The sequence below is a fragment of the Bubalus bubalis genome, chromosome 20 (assembly GCF_019923935.1).
Source record: "Bubalus bubalis isolate 160015118507 breed Murrah chromosome 20, NDDB_SH_1, whole genome shotgun sequence".
Lineage (NCBI taxonomy): Eukaryota > Metazoa > Chordata > Mammalia > Artiodactyla > Bovidae > Bubalus > Bubalus bubalis.
The window spans coordinates 3,340,143-3,357,736 of NC_059176.1; the positions used below are offsets into that span (position 1 = coordinate 3,340,143).

At 62.7% G+C, this 17,594-nt stretch overlaps 2 protein-coding genes across 11 annotated transcripts in view; one reads left to right on the forward strand and one right to left on the reverse strand.

Moving 5' to 3' along the window:
* The first annotated feature begins 3,343 nt into the window (after positions 1–3,343).
* Positions 3,344–6,484, forward strand: ANKRD9 (ankyrin repeat domain 9). Of its 4 annotated transcripts, none has more exons than XM_025271269.3 (3): positions 3,344–3,579; positions 4,580–4,768; positions 5,385–6,484. In XM_025271269.3, exon 3 carries the CDS (start codon positions 5,435–5,437, stop codon positions 6,389–6,391), a length of 957 nt encoding a protein of 318 aa, XP_025127054.3. In that variant the 5' UTR covers positions 3,344–3,579; positions 4,580–4,768; positions 5,385–5,434; the 3' UTR covers positions 6,392–6,484. The 4 variants fall into 4 exon arrangements, with proteins under 4 accessions (XP_025127054.3, XP_025127053.3, XP_025127056.3 ...); XM_025271268.3 differs by having other exon boundaries at positions 4,580–4,654; XM_025271271.3 differs by lacking the exon at positions 3,344–3,579 and adding an exon at positions 3,616–4,163.
* Positions 6,485–10,093: 3,609 nt separating this feature from the next.
* The window catches only part of TECPR2 (tectonin beta-propeller repeat containing 2), a 102,171-nt gene continuing 94,670 nt past the window's right edge, over positions 10,094–17,594 (reverse strand). For 4 of the 7 annotated variants that reach the window (XM_025271259.3, XM_025271257.3, XM_025271258.3 and 1 more), the window contains 3 exons: positions 14,158–14,299; positions 13,699–13,848; positions 10,094–13,405 (listed from right to left, as the gene is read on the reverse strand). In XM_025271259.3, coding sequence (XP_025127044.3) covers positions 13,254–13,405; positions 13,699–13,848; positions 14,158–14,299 — 444 coding nt within the window. In that variant the 3' untranslated portion in view covers positions 10,094–13,253. Of the gene's footprint in view, positions 13,406–13,698; positions 13,849–14,157; positions 14,300–14,326; positions 15,645–16,437; positions 16,933–16,966; positions 17,113–17,594 lie in introns of those variants that run through there. The other 3 variants (XM_044932907.2, XM_025271260.3, XM_025271262.3) reach the window with 3 other exon arrangements.

The following is a 17,594-nucleotide window of genomic DNA, read 5'->3' on the forward strand; positions in this document are numbered from 1 at the left end:
CCAAACTTCCCTCCCGTGTCAGGCTTCCAGTACCTTCTGTCACCGGCCAGGGCTTCTCCCTCCACTTCCTGTTGCCATAGACACCCCCAGAGTGGCTGACAGGCATCTTTGGGGGCGCCCTGCTCCTCCCCACCCTTCCACGTGCTCAGCCTGACTGGGAGGCATTCTGGACTGCGCTCTCCCTCTTGGACCCTACCCAGCTGACCCGAGCGCACACAGAATTCATCGTTTCTGCTTCTCCCCTGTGAGCTCCCTGCCGCTCACCCCAGCCACCCCTTCCCAGGCTAGTTGGCTACTGGGGCTTCCACCCTCTGCCCCTGGGGTTGGCTCCCTGCAGCCAGAGGGGCCTGAGAAAAGCCTCCTAGCCCCTGCCGGGCCCCTGCTCAGAGCCCTTGCTCCCCCAGTCCTCGCACTGACCCTTGGGTCCCTCTGGACCTGGGCGCACGCAGACACCTGCCCGTGGGTGAGACAAGCTCTCCCAGGAGAGAGGGGAGTGTGTCTCGGGTCAGGTCCGAGGGGGAGCATGACAGGATCAAAGATCAAAGCCATATTTAGAAGGCCATCTGCTCACCCTCAGATCCCCCCTTAGTCTGTGAAAACTGAGCCCTATGCCCCGTCTTGTGCCCACTCTCCACCCCCAGCCCCTTCACTCTCCACCGAGCCCATCTGCCCTCCTGGGGAAACTCTGTTCACAGCCCCATCCACAGCCCCAGAGGGCAGGACACGGCTTCTCTGGGTGAGGGGGCACCTGCCCCCAGGGCCACCCTGGACAGCTCGCAGCCATCACAGCCCCACGGAGGTGCGGGGAGGGTGTTCACAGTAGCACCAGGGCCCCACACCCGTGCTGGGCACAGGCAGCTCTCGCCAGCAGAAGGTGCCTCCGCAGGGATGGTGTGGGACCCAGAGTAACATGTACCCCATAGGGTGAGTCTGAAAGTGACCTGGGAGAGAAAGACAGCCTGTCGAGGCTGGGAGCTGACGGAGCCGACCAGAGGGTTACAAGGTCCGCCACCGCTGTGGGGAGCGCCAGCGCCAGGCTGGGCCGCCAGACGGGCACACCGGCCTTCAGACGTCCCCACAGGTTCATTCCTAACCTGGCTCGTGGGTTCCCAGGCATTGAAAAGTTATCAATACTATTATTTATGCCTGAAATAATCCACCCCCCTCCGCCTCCAGGTCCTCAGGACAAACCCCAGCTCCTTGTGCTGGCCTTCAAGGCCTTGGGCTTCCCTCCCGCTGCCCTCTGCAGCCGCCCTCTGTCACAGCCCAGACCTTTGCCGCGGTTGTGTCCTGACCAGGATCACCCTTCCTCTGCCTCACCTGGTCTTTCTGGCTAAGTTCATTTCTGAGGGCAGCTTTAAGTAGTGGAGCAACAGGCCAGGTTTTATGTTGAGAGAGGCCTTCAAAAAGGCTCTTTCCCTTTGGGAAAGGCAGCAGCAAGCAGTGGGGAGGGCAAGTTGAAGCAGAGGGCCAAGAGGGCTGGGGGTGGAGAGACAGTTGCCCAGAGGCCAGCTGCACAGCAGGCACCTACAGCTGATGCCCCTTCACCCTCAGTCCACTGGTGGCCGTGCAGACGATGTGAGGTCTCACCTCCAGCCCTTGAGGAGCAGCCTCGGCACATGGGAGCCATGTGGTTGGCGTCTAGAACCACAGCAAGTTCACTTGGGACACCACCTCCCTAGGTTGTCTCCCAGGGCCTGGGGGCTATGAAAGGCTAAATGTCAACCCCAGAATTTCTATTTGCCTTGTCCCCCATCAGAAACATCAGCAATGGGACAGCTGAGAGAAGATGTAGGAGACTGAGGCCTAAAGAGGGGAGGACACAATGAAAGGTGAAGTGGGGCAGAGGTGGAGCCTGGACCCCCAGCCTTGGTCCATGACCATCTCTGTACATCTGGTGCTGATCATGGCTGCCCAGGTGGCGCCAGTGGTAAAGAATCCGCCTGTCAATGCAGGAGATGCAAAAGACATGGGTTCGATCCCTGGGTTGGGAAGATCCCTTGGAGTAGGAAATGGCACCCCACTGCAGTGTTCTTGCCTGGAAAATTCAATGGACAGAAAAGAGCCTGGCAGGCTACAGTCCACGGGGCGGCAGAGAGCCGGACACGACTGAGCAGGCACACACTATGATGCTGATAATGGATCCCCACCCCACCTGCCTCAAGGTATGGTAAGGCCTGCAGGGCCATGTTGCACTAAGGCAGGCAGCAGTTTGGGTAGCAGGATCTGGTGGCATCTTGGGCATGTGTGTGCTCCTTGTAGAAAGCCCAGAAGGCCAGGACCCCTTCAATCATAAATGTCTGAAGAAAAGAAACACAAGTGTCCAGCTTCCCTTTTGTGTGTTCCTCACTTGAAGGACCGATGCTGAAGCTGAAGCTCCAATACTTTGGCCACCTGATGAGAAGAGCCGACTCATTAGAAAAGACCCTGACGCTGGGAAAGATTGAAGGCAGGAGAAGGGGACGACAGAGGATGAGATGGTTGGATGGCATCACCGACTTGATGGACTTGAGTTTAACAAGTTCCGGGAGAAGGTGAAGGACAGGGAAGACCAGAGTGTGGCAGTCCACAGAGTCACAAAGAGTCGGACAAGACTGAGAGACTGGAGGACAACAACGTATGAAGGTCATCTCCCTGTGAGACCCGATTTCATGGTTGGTGAATCAGGGGTCATAATTCCCACCGCCACTGGCTGTGGAAATGAAATCAAGCGTGTTTAGCACAGAGATTGGTGCAACTAGGCACAGGTAAGTGATTGTCTGCATCCGGTTCACCATCTATTCCCTGGGAAAGTCAGCCTGGAGCAGGGGCTCCAGATGCCCGGACCTTCTGGGGCAGAACGCGGCCGGGGGCTCTTAGAGGTCACAACCCCTTCCCCCTGCTCCCTCCACGTGCGATCCCTGGAAAACAGTCCCGGAGGTCATCCCCAAGGTCACAGAGGGTCAGTGCAAAGGGGACGTGGAAGACGTCTCTTGGGGTGCCGAGGACAGTCACTCTCGGCGGAGCCCGGGCTCCTGAGTGCGAGCGCAGACTCGCTGAGCGGAGGCACCGCAGGCCGAGGGGCCCTCCCGGCGCTGGTGGCCCGCCGCCGGGAGCCCGGAGCTCTTCTCCGCCGGCTACTCGGGTTTCCGGGAGCCCCGCCCCGCTCGCTCCCATCGCGGCCCCGCCCCCCGTGCGCCCGCAAGTTTCTCCCAACTTTTCCGCGGGTCCCCCCGGGCGCCCCGCCCGCCGGTGACGTAACAATGGTGCAGCGCGGTGGCCAATAGGCGGCGGCGGAGGCCGGCGGCGCGGACCAATGGCGACGGCGGGCGGCCCAGCGGTCCTGCCCGGCCGGGGCCGCACTGCGCCGCCCGCCGCCCGCCCGCCCGCCGCCGGCGCCGGCACCGCCGCCCAGGGATCCGGCAGCGGCGGCTCAGAGCGCGGCTGAGGCGGGCGCGGGCGGCGGCGGCGGCGGCGGCCTCTCGTCCGTCAGTCCGTCCTGGGAGCTTCGCCTGCGCACCGACCCGCGGGGAGACAGCGCGCGCTCCCGCCCGCACCGGGGGCGGGGACGCCAGGCTCGCGGCCCCTCCAGCCCCCAAGGTGAGTCCCCCTTCCTCGGCCCGCTCGGCGTGCGGCTCCCGTCCCGGGCGCGACCCCCTGGCCGTCGCCCCCCCCTATCCTCCCTGGACACACGCGCACGCAGGTGCAGCCTTCGCTGCGCCGGCCACCGGCCCGCAGATACTCTGGCCTCGCCCCCCCGCGACCCGGGGTCCCGCCGTGCGGCCGGTGGGGGCCGGGGCGGAGCTGGCGGGCGGCCCTGGGCGCGCGGCCTTGCCCTCGGTGGCCCAGCCCCCACCCCCCATTCACTGAGCCGCGACCGTGACTCGCTGCCCAGTGACGTGAGGCCGGCCCAACTTTACGTAACCCGCCCGGCGCCCAGTGTCCACACAGGGTACACCCGGGGCGCGGAGGCCCCGGCGTGGGGCGCCGCTTTTCAGTCACGGTGCCCCCTTAAAGGGCTGTGTGGCTCCAGCTCCCCGCCCCCTGCCCGGTGTCTGTAACTTAGTTACCCGGTTTGTGTGGACTCAGCCTACCCGCTGACCCAGGGCCCTTGTGACCCAAGGGCTTACCCTTGACAAAATGCGGTGGAGAGCTGGGGCCAGGGGCTGGAAGTCAGGGCTCAGGTTGGTTGGTGCAGGGGGCTCTGGGGACAAGGCTAGGGCTCAAGCTGGGTTCCCGGTGGGTTGGCGGGTCCCACCACTTCTGGAATGAGCCCGAAATATGAGGTAGGAGATCTTGGGTCCAGGCCTGGCTCTGCCATGACTTGCCGGCTGACCTTGGACAAGTTTGTCCCTTGCTGGAAAGTGGGATAGCAAGCCCTGCTTTGTCCAGCCTCCGGGAAGACCAAGGGAGCCCGCAGACCTGGGGCGGGGTCTGCAGGCCTTGAAGAGTGTACACACGGGTCTCTGGGTTGATTTCATCCCCCTGCCTCCTCGCGGGAGCTGGGGGCGGGGACGGCGCGGAAACACCATGTTTGGGAGGAAGGCTGGAGGCCCGCTCCTTGCTGTGGCTCCCAGCCTGCCTTCCCTCTTTCTTACAGATGAGGAAGCTGAGGCTCAGAGGACAGTGATACACCCACCTGCACGGAACTTGGTCGCTGCGGTGCACTAACCAGGTAGGTTAGTTAGAACTCCGGGAGTTCGTGATGGACAGGGAGGCCTGGCGTGCTGCGATTCATGGGGTCGCAAAGAGTCGGACACGACTGAGCGACTGAATTGAACTGAACCAGGTAGGTCTGAGTCTGGAGCTCTGCCCCTGGGCAGGGTCTCCTAGCTGCAGGCAGGGGTCAGATGACAGGGTCAAGGTTAGATGGAGTTGGGGAGAAGGAGTTTGGATTACAGAAAGGGTTTGGTTCAGTTTGAAATGTGAGATGGAGCTCTTCTACCCCCTCCCCCCCCCCCCCCCCCCCCCACGGCCTGGCTTTTTCCTTGATTGGGGTTGGGTGCAGCTGCCGCAGGTGGGAGCAGGAACTCTTCCGGCGGGTCCCTGGCCTGGAGGGGGTGTGAGGTTTCAGTGTGGTCTTGGCGACGGTAGGTGGGGGGTTATGAGGGCAGAGGGAGGGGAAGGGGGTCCTTGGCCGAGGTACCAGAGAAGGAGACGAATCTCAGGGCGGGCCACCGGCTGCCGCTAGATCTGGGATGTGGGAAGCGGTTCAGGGCCTGGAAGAGAAGCGAGCTGTTGAGGAGTGACTGGGACAGCCCGTCGGACTCTGGGGGTGGGGGTGGGGGTGGGGGGGCAGGTACGAGACAGGCCCAGCCAGGTGGGGCGGCGTGGGGGGCTTCGACGGGAGAACCCCGTCTCCCGCCTGGATCCTCGACCCTCACTGGACTCCCCTCTGCTTGCAGGTGGTTGGCCCCCGAGGGCCCATGCCGTGAGGTGAGGACACCCAGCCAGCATGCCGTGGGACGCGCGACTGCCGGGGGGCGGCGCGGAAGGCGGGCCCGAGGGCGCAGGGGCGGCGCGCTCTAGGGCGCAGAAGCAGTGCCGCAAGTCGTCGTTCGCCTTCTACCAGGCCGTGCGCGACCTGCTGCCTGTCTGGCTGCTGGAGGACATGCGCGCCAGCGAGGCCTTCCACTGGGACGAGCGCGGCCGCGCCGCCGCCTACTCGCCGTCTGAGGCGCTGCTCTACGCGCTGGTGCACGACCACCAGGGGTACGCGCACTACCTGCTGGCCACCTTCCCGCGGCGCGCCCTCGCGCCTCCCAGCGCCGGCTTCCGCTGCTGCACGGCGCCGGGGCCGCACGTGGCGCTGGCCGTGCGCTACAACCGCGTGGGCATCCTGCGCCGAATCCTGCGCACCGTGCGCGACTTCCCAGCCGAGGAGCGCGCGCGCCTGCTCGACCGGCACGGCTGCAGCCGTGTGGAGGGTGGTGGCACGGCGCTGCACGTGGCCTGCGAGCTGGTGCGCCCCGAGTGCCTCTTCCTGCTGCTTGGCCACGGCGCCTCGCCAGGCCTGCGCGACGGCGGCGGCCTAACACCTCTCGAGCTGCTGCTGCGCCAGCTGGGCCGTGACGCCGGGGCCATCGCCCCTGCGGCCTCCGGGGCGCCTGCGCCGCCGCCTGGGGAGCCGCGCCAGCGCCGCCTGCTGCTGCTGGACCTGCTGGCGCTGTACACACCCGCGGATGCCGCCGGCCCGGCCCGCCTCGAGCTGCTGGGTGACCGGCCGCGCTGGCGGCGGCTGCTGGGCGAGGAGAAGTTCCAGTGGCTGGCGGGCCTCGCGCCGCCCTCGCTCTTCGCGCGCGCCATGCAGGTGCTGGTCACCGCCATCTCACCCGGCCGCTTCCCCGAGGCCCTGGACGAGCTGCCGCTGCCGCCCTTCTTGCAGCCGCTGGACCTCACGGGCAAGGGCTAGATCGCGGGGGCGCTCCGGGCCCTGGACTTTTGGAGCATACAATTTTTAAGAGCGTTGTACCTGGCACTTTACATATATTGTTTCTGGACGGCAGAACCTCTGTTTTCGTCTGTCGGCGTGCTTCGGGGGGCCAGGCCAGAATGGGCAGGCGAGCCGTGAGCTGCGGGGCTTCCGGATGCGGTCGGGCTCAGCTCCCCACCTCCCTGGGTGCGTGGAGCGGGGCTGCGAGGTCAGGCGACTCCCAAGAGCTGGGCCCTGTCCTCAGCTACCTGCTCAGACTCGAGGACCGGAGCCCTGCCTTGATTTAGAGCCTCCAGGAAGGTGTCCCAGAGGGAGAGAGAGCTGAGCGGAGGAGGAGCTGGGCAGGTGCTGGGGGCCGGCTTGTGCAAAGGCCTGGAGGCCGAGGGAACCGCCGTGTGGTCACTGGCCGGAGGGCCTCTATCCCGTCAGCAAGAGAGGCCTTGCCAGCTGCCTTGTGGGCTTGGGCTCGGGCTCGGGTCTTGGGAGCTGAGGACGGAGGGGGGCCCGTGTGCCAGGTGGTGGGGGCAGGACCCAGGCTGCGCCTCCTGTTTCTCCCCACCCTACCCTGGCCACTGCCCTTCCTTGAGTATCGCTGGAGCTCTTCCCACCCACACAGGCCTAGGCCTGGACTCGCCCTCTTGTCCGCTTTTTTCTCCTCTGGCAGTTGGTGTCGGGGCCCCTGCTTCTCACCTCTGTTTTCATGGATGCAGCTGCCTCGGGCCCCCAGCTCCAGCCTCCCCTCACCTGGTGTTAGATGTGCCTTCCTGCAGACCTGCCTGCTCACCCTGGGCATGGGCTCCCAAGACCCAGGCCCGGTGTTCGATGGCACCTGTGGGTGCTGGCAACACCCTGTGGGCAAGCTCTCCTGCCTCAGCCGGTAGAGCTGGTTTCTGCAGGAAGGGTTTGAAGATGGAGGCTTGTTGACAGATGTTACCATAACCCTTAAGGACCAAGGAAAGCGGCATCCACGCCCGGAAGAATGTTGGGATCAGGGATGATGGCCAGGTTGTGCCTGGGAGTTCTGCAGGGTGGTGAAATTCAACCCGTGCCGGCTGGGTTGGAGAGCCACGGTGTGCTGCCAGGAGTTGAGGGCTCAGGAGCTGCCCGATGAACCCTGACTGCTTGGCCAGGGGCGCCCACTGCCCACCTTGCCCCTGGCGTCCCTGAGGGGAGCCTGGCTGGGGGTGGAAGAGGCTTGGGAGGTGGTGGCAGTGCCAGGGTGATGGCTGTGGGAGGGGAGGGGTGGGAGCGCCCTGGTTCTGGTCTGTATCTGCCATATCTTCTCAGGGTGACTTTGGGCACATCCCTGCCTTGGGCCTCAGTGTCCCCGACTGCCCTCAGAAGGGGTTTTGGAGCATTTCCAAGCTCCCTACCTAAAAGGATGTTCCTGGGAAGTGTAGGGTGGGCAGGAGCACAGCCCTGTGGGGTAGGGGACAGTGGGGTCAGTTCTGCCCAGTGCTGACCCTAGATTCTTGGTGGGGGTGAGGGTGCCTCCTGTGTCCTGGCCCAGTTAAACAGACTTTCTGAACCTTGACACTTAGCGGGCAGTGGATACTAACATCTCTTCTACCTTAAAACGCGGGGCATCAGGAGCCCCGGGGTATGAAGACCAGGAATGTGTTGATGGGGAGGCATGCTCCTGGGGGCTGGGCTCGGGAGGTTCTGGGGACTCGGGGCGCACTTGTGCCCTGGAGCTTCCGCCTGGAGAGAGCCCGGGCACCTGCAGGGCGTGCAGACTTCCCCTCGCGTCTCCCTGCTCCCAGCTCTGGCCCCTCTGGGCTGAGCCCTCCTGGCCCGAGGCCCAGGGCTAGGCCCTCACTCGCTTCCCTGCTAAACCTATAGCTGCCCCGTTGGTGACAAACTCCTCTGAGCTCCCTGGGCTGAGGATGGGGTGATACAGGGTTGGGGGGGCTCCCTGGTGGGGACCCCACAGAATCCATTGTCCAGTGAGCAGGAGGTGACCCTTGGGAGGCTCCTTGTGTGCAGGGCAGGATCTGGGCAGGAGTTGTGGGCACCAGAGCGGGGGTGGGGGGGGTCTAGCCAGAGCCCAGCTTCGTAGCTTGGGGGGTGAAGGGCAGTGGGGGTGTCCTCGCCTTGGCTAGGCGGCACAGGGAGCTGTGGGAAGGCCGAGGACACCCTGCGGAAGCAGAGTGGGGCCTGATTCCTGGCGCAGCTTCCGCGGAGCCTGGGGTGCCTGGCTCAGGGCGCCCTGGTGTGAGTACAGAGAACCTGGAGCCCGGTGCAGGGCGGAGACGCCTCGGGGTTATCTGGCTGCTGCTGCTGGCCGGCACGAGGGTGGCTGGGCCCTGGTGCTTGTCTTATCGCTCCCCGGGGTGCTCCAGCTCCCGCAGGGGCCCCTCCCCAGCCCCATCACCACCGCCACCCTGGCGATGAACCTGGCGGCCTGGAGGGGGCCAGAGGCAGCAGGGAGATGCGGCTCTCGGCTGTTGGCAGGTGGCCTTGGTGGCTTCTCACAGGCAACAGCTCTGCCTGGAGCAAGGCCCACGACTCTGGGGCAGAATTCCTCTGTTCACTTCCTTCATTCCACGGACCTTGTCTAAGGAAACCTGGCATCGGCCAGATTGCCTCCAGCATGCCCACCCCTGGGCCTGGTGAACTCCCAAACAGGAGCGCTCTGGGGCCAGAATCTGGGCACCCCAGATGCCTGTCGGGGAGGTGCTATGACTTGTTCCTGGAGCCTGGAAGGGTCACACAGCCCTGAACCGCGCCCCCCTTCGGGGGTGGTGACACAAGCCCGCACTGGGGCCTTACTTCACCTCCCCGTGTGCTGGCTTCTCCCATCACTACCTCGATTTCCCCGCTGAATCCCTTTCCTCCCGATTTCAGCCTTCAAATAGTGTACTGAGAGCAGTTTTCCCCAGTCCTGTGCAGAACAAGGATGCCTCCTGAAAGGCAAATGTGGAGGCGTGCTTGGGAAAGGCGGTGCAGAACCAGCTTCTGCTCCAGGAGACCGAGTGGATGAGGGGACCAGCTTTGTCCCACTCGGTTTTAAAAATTGAGGCATGACTGACGTGTACTAAATGCAGACTTCAGTTGTGTGGTTTGAGGAGTTAGCCCCCCGCAAGTACATGTGTAACCATCCCTGTCAAGTCAGAGGTGAAGAGATTTCTCTCTCCAGTGTTCTGTTTTGGCAGTGCCTTGTGGCTTGGGGGTATCTTAGTTTTCCCCCCAGGGATGGAACCTGTGCCCTGGCAGTGGAAGCTCGGAGTCCTGCACCCCTAACCACTGGACTGCCAGGGGACTCCTGTATCTTCAGTGATTTTTTAAAAAGAATTTCTGCTTATAGATGCAGGCTCATGGCAGAACACTCAGACTGTGCTGGGAAATCCAGGGCAGGATGGATCAGAGCCCTGCCCGCGCAGCTCCCGAGTAAAGGGGCCGCCTGCCTGCGGGCCCCCCACCAGGCGACTGCTGCGCGCCTTTTGGTGTATTCTGGTCTTTTCTATGCACTCATATACATATGCTAAAATTTTTTTCTATGCTTATTTCTTACGTACAGATTTGCCATCAGATCAAATTGAGTATTTAAAAACTTACTGTAGAATAAGCATTTCCATATGTTGTAAAACATTGTGTAAAACAGCCTCTGGTGTTTATTTTGTGATTATTTAATTCAACTAGTGTTGGTATGATAAGGAGTTGATGTTTGAGAGGACTGAGTCTTTAAAATGTAAATTTTATTTATTTTTGGAATAAATAATACATTTACATGGCTCAAATTCAAAAGATACAAAAAGGTACACACTACAGGCGACCACCAGCCACCAAGGCCAGCTGCGTGTGTAGTGTCTGCCCCGCCTGTGTCCCCTGGAATTACTATGAAAGGTTTCAAACCCACCAGAAGTTAGAAGAGAGCAACGCAAACACGTGTGTCATCTTCCTCTCTGTGTACGAAGTCCTACAAAACCATGTTCTCCTTACCACGCCCAAGAGATTTAGCGATGATACAGTCAAACTGCCTGAGAGACTGCTCGGCACAGATTTCCTCCCGGGCACACGGTTTTAACAGCTGCATACTGTTTCACGAGAGGAATGTTCCCAACTGTCAGCTGCTGTTGGTCAGCTGTTTTTAGTGTTTCACAATTACTACGGATGCTGCCCCTGTACACCTGACTTAGGGTTTGTTCTTGAGGACAGGTTTCTAGAAGTAGGGATTTCAGGGTGTGAGGGCTGTAAGGCTGTTACCAGCTCCACGTGCACCCTGGGGGCTCAGAAGGCAGTGCCCTTTCACCTCTGTCCACAGGTGCATCTCAGCTGTTCCTCTGACTTGCTGCAATTGTTTCCCCTTTTATTTATTTTTTAAAATGTACAAGATCGTTATAATTTGAGGAAATCAATTGAGGAAATAATATACTATTTTCCTCTGACTTTTCCCACCGCTTTGGGGTTTAGAAAGCACTTGCCATCCAGAAGTCAGTTACTGTCCTTTGCCCCCTAGTTTTAAGGTTCTCTCGTCCACTTGGTATCTGCTTCACCGGAGCGGTTAGGCTGAGGTCCATGCCAGCTCGCAGTCGCCTCCCCCCTCCATTTGGCTAACTCCCCATGGTTGGTCCTTGCTGGGCCGCTAATGTCACTGCCCTCCCACCCACGGCCTGCTTCATTCGGGCCCGTCATCACTCAGCACCGCTCACCTGTTTCTTCCCAGCACAGGCCTGGAGCCCCTGGAGCTGGGTCCAGTCCCAGCGCGCTCTGCTGCCTTGAGCAACTTACTTCCCCTCGCTGGGTCTCACCGGAGCCCCAGTGAGCTGGGAGACCCTCGGAGCACATCTGTGGGCACAAACGTTATTTTATGGAGTCTTCCCTGCCTCCCCCAACAGAAAGAACCCCAGTGGGGAGTTTGACAAATGGAGAGAAAGCCGTAAATGCCTTGGAGAGGACTGATGTCTTTGCATGGTGTCTGTGGCTTTCCCTCGGCAACATCAGCCACGCCTTCCCGGTCAAGCTTTCACAGAAGTCTTCCATAAAGCCTGGCCAGGTCTTGACCGAATCTGACGTGTCTCATTCGGGTTGTTTGCTGGCACGCGGCTGGCCGTCCTGCTGTGTCGTGAACACGATCTTTCTCCACATGCTGGTTTCCACCAGGGCACTTCTGGTATCTGGTTTTGGGTCGTGGGTGGAGACTAGGCCTGTGGTCTTGCCCCCAGGGGCACCTCTGGAGTGACATTCCCCCAGGACCACCCCTGGGCACACCCTCCTGGTGGGGGGGCTGGGCTGGGAACACCAGCAGCAGAGTCCCGGTGGCATGGGCGGGAACGGCCTGCACGAGTGCCACTCAGGGCAGCTTTTCCCCTTCAGACGTCAGACTGGACTGGGTTGGGGTGGGGGTGGGAAGAGGTCAAGTTTATTGCACTGTCTCAAAGCACAACTGAGAAACCAGAAAGGAAACTGTACAAAGCACTGAAGCTACAAGTCACTGGAAAGTATCAAACCAGATGGGGGCTCATTGCACTGAAGTCCCGCGGGTTCAGCAGAGCTCTGCCAAGCGGGGAGAGGAGCTGGGCAAGGCACAGCGGGTGCGGGACAGGGGCCTCCGCTGTCGGAACGCGTGAAGCGCTCTGTCGGGGTGAGGGGTGAGGTGCAGGCGGGCACTGCGGCTTCTCGTCCTCCTGGCTGGCTGGGTCCTGTCACAGAGCGCATCTTACTGCTTTTCACCTGTGGCCCAGGGGCTCTTGGACACACTTGCCTAGTAGAAAATAGGCTTCGAGTAACAGGGCCCCACGCCAAGGGCAGGCTAAAAAAAGCAGCTCAGCAGAACTCCTGCCGGGCGGCGGGGCTGCCTCTCAGAGCCAGGTGACGTGAGTGGGCCCCGTGGGGCGAGGCCACGGACTGAAGTCTGACATGGCCACACGCAGCAACGGACCACACAGGCACCAGCTGCGGCCCTGTGAGGGCATCTACCCTCCCGAGGTGGATGCCTGCTGACGGAGGCTGCCCCGCCCGGGAGGACACGCAGCGGAGAACAGCGCGGGCTCAGGACAGACCACGTGAAGGGGCGAGAGACCTTCCACTGGGTCCAGAAAATACATTTCAAACTTGTAAGATCGGATTTCAGATGAGGTATCTCAGGTAGGTTTGTAATACAACAGAAAAGGCCATGACTAGGAGGTTCACCCTCTGAGGGTGCCCGAGTTTCTGCGATGCCCCAGCAGCGCGGGCTGAGTGTCACTGAGACGTTCCTACGTCACGGCGGGGCTCAGGCCCCGCGGCCGCTCCGCCGCCTGGGATTCACGCGCACACGGCGGGTTTCGTTCGCCCACCGGCCTTTATTGTTCCAGCGGAGCTGTGTGTCTGCCGGGGCGGGCCTGGCCCCAAGGCGGGGTCGGGGGTGGAGGGGGGCGGTGTGCGTGTGCATGTGCCGTGTGCGTGCGTGTAGCCCCGTCCCGGCACAGCTGGCTCCCCATCCGGCGCGTCGGCGGGGAACGAGTGCCGGGACCGCGTCTCAGAGAGGAGGTGAGGGCGCCTGATGGCGGCGGGGCCCCGGCGGGAGCGGGCAGCGCTGACCCGGGCTGGGGGCGGCCGGTGCTGAGGCGGCGGCGGCGGCGCAGCGGGGACTATTGCAACCGCAGCAGCCGCCGGCCCCACCCGGGACGGCCTCCGCAGGAGTCCAGAGGCCCTGCTGCTGCCGTGACGGCTCGGACCCTCGGCCGAGGCTGTGGGTTCTGGGACGAGACACAGACGAACACGGATGAAAGCAAAGTGGGCCGTCCGACCTGGCTTAGACGTGTCTGACGGGGGCTGGCGAGGTGTGTCCGGGGCGAGTGACTATGAAGCCGACTGTGTCCCCACTCGGGGCCCGGCGTCTGCCCTCCCGGGGGCACCTTCAGATGACCTCCCATTCGTCCTCCAGGTCCTCAGGGTGGGGGGTGGCGGCGTGGCTGCCCTGGGCCCCGTGCGAGTGGCTGAACGTCCTCGTCAGCCGCTGGAGGAGGTAGCCGGGTGGGCCCACTGCCCACAGCTCATCTGACGCGGTCACTGCAGGAACAAGAGCCGGCCACACACTGTTACTCCCCAGCCGGGGCTCCACGTCTGCAGGCACTGCCTAGGGGTGGCCCCAGGCACCCCTCAACGTGCACCATGGCCGCCTTGGCCTTCCAGTGGGCAGGCCCGTGGCCCGTCTTCCTGGGAGACCCTGGCAGAGTCCGGGTGCTGGGCACCCCTCAGGCGTGATGCTGGGATGGGTCTCGTTTGGGAGAACCAGCCTAGTGGGAGCAGCCCCCTGAGAGGCCCCCTGCACCACCCACGGTGCCCCGGTACCCAGCACCTGCCTGTAACACACGTCACGTTCCCAGGGATCTTCTTCCAGTAGTCCCCGGCAGGGTTCTTGTCGGTGACGCCGTACCGGCGGGCGAGGTCCCCGTTGGGGCACCGGGCCCACACGGTCCTGGCACTCAGGGCCAGCTGGCAGGCCTGCAGCCCTGCAGGCAAACAGGGCGTGTGACTGTCCTCAGACCCGGGGTGCAGAAGGGGTGGGACGACCCTCCCCGAGAGCCTGCTCTCCCCCGGGCACAGGGCAGGAGCCCCAGGAAAGGACGCCCTGTCGGCAGGGCAGGCACGGCTGTGAGCCTCGGACCAGAGGCCCCCAGAAATGACTGTCCCACAAGGAACACCAGGGACCAGGAGCCGGCGCTCTGCTGGTGGGGTCCCACCCTGGGGCGATGGGGTAGACGCCTGCTGTCAGCGGTCTGACGAGCCCTGTGTGGCTGCCGCCTGCCCGGCGCTGCTACCTGGCACATGCTCCCAGTCGGTCCCCACTGGCATCTCCTCGGTGATCCCAGCTCGGACATGCACATTCCACCTGCTGTCCAGGGCCCACAGCATCTGGTCGTCGGGGCTGCAGTGGACGCTGACCAAGGTGACCCCGGCAGGCTGGAAGTAGGGAAGGAGATGGGGGTGTGTGATCGCAGGGGGCAGTCCCCCCCAGCCCACGGCAGCCCGCCACGGCGGGAGCAGCAGGCACAGGGGCAGCCCTGAGGGGATAGAGGCGCCTGGCAGACTCAGACCAAGGGACGTCCTCCCAAACACGGAGCCTGACTCTCCAGCGGCCGCCTGTCCCAGGCCCAGCGGTGGGCCGGGTGATGAGAAGGGAGGGGTGCCGGCAGAAGACGTGTTGAGTCTAGGGCTGGGGAGGGGGGTGTGAGGCATGCAGGCGGGGACAGACATCGGGGGACACTGGGGAGGGAGGTGGCGGGGGTCTGGCCTCTGAGGGCACTCACAGCGTCACGGCTGGAGAGCGCACACGTGGCCCTGTGTGGGCGTGACTCTGGGTGAGTCCATCAGAGTTCACCAGTACCTGCCCCTAAGTTTGCTTTATTTTTTTGGCTGCACTGTGCTGCATATGGAAATTCCCTGACCAGGGAGCGAACCTGCAGCCCCTGCAGTGGAAGCGTGGTCTTAACCACTGGGTCAGCAGGGAAGTCCGCTGCCTCTACGTTTTCTGTTGGTTTAAAGATTTCAAAGTGAAAGCTTAATCTTAGGTAAAAGTCACCGAAAAATGCACTTGCTGTCGAGTGTGTTGGGACAGAGGGCCTCTGGGCAGGAGGCAGGTGACCCCATCTGGGAGCTCGATCTAAGAGGGCGGTGGTCTGGGGAGGAGGCTGAGGCGGGGTCTGGGAGGTGGGCCTCCTCATTCACGCCCCAAGCCCCTCTCTTCTGCCACTTGTCAGGCCGATGGGGCCGGGCCGGCTGTGCGGAGCTGCCAAGAGCATCGCAGGGCCCAAGAGCTGGCAGGTGAGGCGGCCAGAGACCCTTGCCATACCCCATCCCACAGAGGGCTCGGGGAGGGGATGCTCACGCCGCAGAGCAGGCCTGAGCGGAGACGGTGGGGCTGCATCCTCACGGCGCTCCGAGAGTACCAGGCCCACTGACACCCAGGAACCCCGAGCCGGCCACTGTGGGCACAAGCTGGCCGCTGTGGGCACGAGCCGACCACAGCCTGCAGCACTCTGTCTGTGAGGTGCGATCAGAGCTCCGGGGCCGGGAGCTGAGGCGCACCCTAAACCCTCTCAGTTGAGAACGTCAACAGTAAAAGGGCCTTTGCTTTCCCGTGTCAGGTGGGGCCATGAGCTCCTCGGTCCCACTGGGACAGGGGTCTGTGCCCAGCCCTGGAATCCCGTCTGTCACTTCTTGGACCAAAAGAAGAACGCGACGTCAGCATCGAGGAGGCAGGGCTGAGCCTGGTCTGGAGGGGCGTGAAGTCTGCAGTGTGGACGTCCTGAGGAGGGAGAGAACGCATGCCCCCGAGGCTCCACTGTGGTGAGGCAGGGAGGAGCTGTCCACGCTGGACTCTGCCCACACCCCAGACCCAGACTCCTGAGAGGTAACAGCTGTCAACTGTGGTCAGAAGCCACGGACTTTCAGGGCCACGTGTTGTGGATGAGCAGAACATGGAGAGACAGATGGGAAGGCTGGGCTGGGGTGAGGGGACCAGGAAAGGGAGGGGGCGAGGGCTGGGGAGGAGGGCGGGAGGAGGGAGGGGGGAACACCCCCACCTCCCCCAGCCCTCTGCCCTCCGCCCTTGGGCTCCCCGACCCCCTGGACTGCTCTGCACTATCTCAGAACCCCTTGGCCCTTGCCCCGCTGCCCGTCAGCAGCCTTCCCAGGGCACTGTGAGCCCACAGCACAGGTGTGGGACGGGCCCCCGCCACCTGGAGAGCCAGGCAGACAGTCCTCAGCAGCATGCCTGTCTCCTTCCAGGCCTGCCCCTCGCCCGCAAGGTCAGCTGGAGCCCACCCTGCTCAAGTGCCTCCCCACGAAGCTCCCTCCCTGCCTCTTCATTCTCCTATTAAAGTGACCAACCCAGACAGTGCATTAAAAAGCAGGGACATCGCTGTGCCGACGAACGTCTGTCTAGTCAGAGCTATGGTTTTCCCAGTAGTCATGTACAGATGTGAGAGTTGGACCCTAAAGAAGGCTGAGCGCTGGAGAATTGATGCTTTCAAACTGTGGTGCTGGAGAAGGCTTTTTTCTCCTTAAATGAAAACCATTACTCCAGGTGTCACAAGCCATTTACAACACTTAGGGAAAACCATTTACTCCATGTGTCTAAGGACACAGTAGGGGTGGCGGCTGCTCCCCACACCCCGGTCACCACACAGGGGGTCCCGTCCCAGAATATGCAGGTCCCCCACGGCTTCCCCCATGGCCTCTGGCCTCAGTCAGTTGGTCGATCACGGGGCCCAGCACAAGGAGGGCGGTGGGCCGGGTCCCGAGCACCCGCGGGCCGAGAGGAGAAGCCTGGCAGTGCCCCCGCCGTCACTGCTGCCTGTTTCTCTTCCCGGCGCTTTAAATCCTCCTGTGGCACCTTGACCGGAACAGATGGTGACGGCATCCTGTGGCCGTAGGCCCGCCCGCCTCTCTCTCGGAGGTTCTGGGTGGGCCTCTGCGTGCTCAGAGCAGACTCCCACGGCGTCTCCTTCCGAGGCGCCCGGTCCTCCCCCATGGCTTCTGTGGACACCTGCGGGCTGGGCCTCTGCTTTTCCTTGGTCTATCAAAGCGGGGGTCTGCAGGGTGAGGGGACACGTCACCAGGTGCTCCTCCCGGTCCCTGCTGTCCCGAGCGCCTCTGTGCAGCCCTCCACCGGGCACTGGGACATGTCCTGTGCTCAGCCAGGATCTGGAACGGTGGGTCGTGGCACTCTAGGACATGGGGGTCCAGTAGGTGACCGGAGGCGGAAGGCCTGCCTGCAGAAGGAGCAGATGTGTCCGTGCAGAGAATGCTGGTGGTGCTCACAGTCTTCCAGGGCGCCAAGCACCCGGCAGCAGCTGGCCGCCCGACAGGTGAACTCAGCACGCGGGGCCTCTCAGGCTCCCCAGCCGCCCGCGTGAACACATCCTGGAGGCTGAGGTGCCTCTGCACGCCCCTGTTCTTGAAGAACGTGTGCTCCCGGCCAGGGGTCCCACTGCGCGGGCAGTGGCTTGGCCATTCCAGGTGCCCCCACCAGGCGGGCAGGCAGCACCTGCGTTGCCCTGCATGCCAGCATCCACAAACTGGCTGGGGCAGGACTGGAGAAAACTCTTGAGAGTCCCTTGGACAGCAAGGAGGTCAAACCAGTCAATCCTAAAGGAAATCAACCCTGAATATTCATTGGAAGGACTGGTGCTGAAGCTGAAGCTCCAGTACTTTGGTTGACTCATTTGAAAAGATGTGAAGAGCCGACTCATTT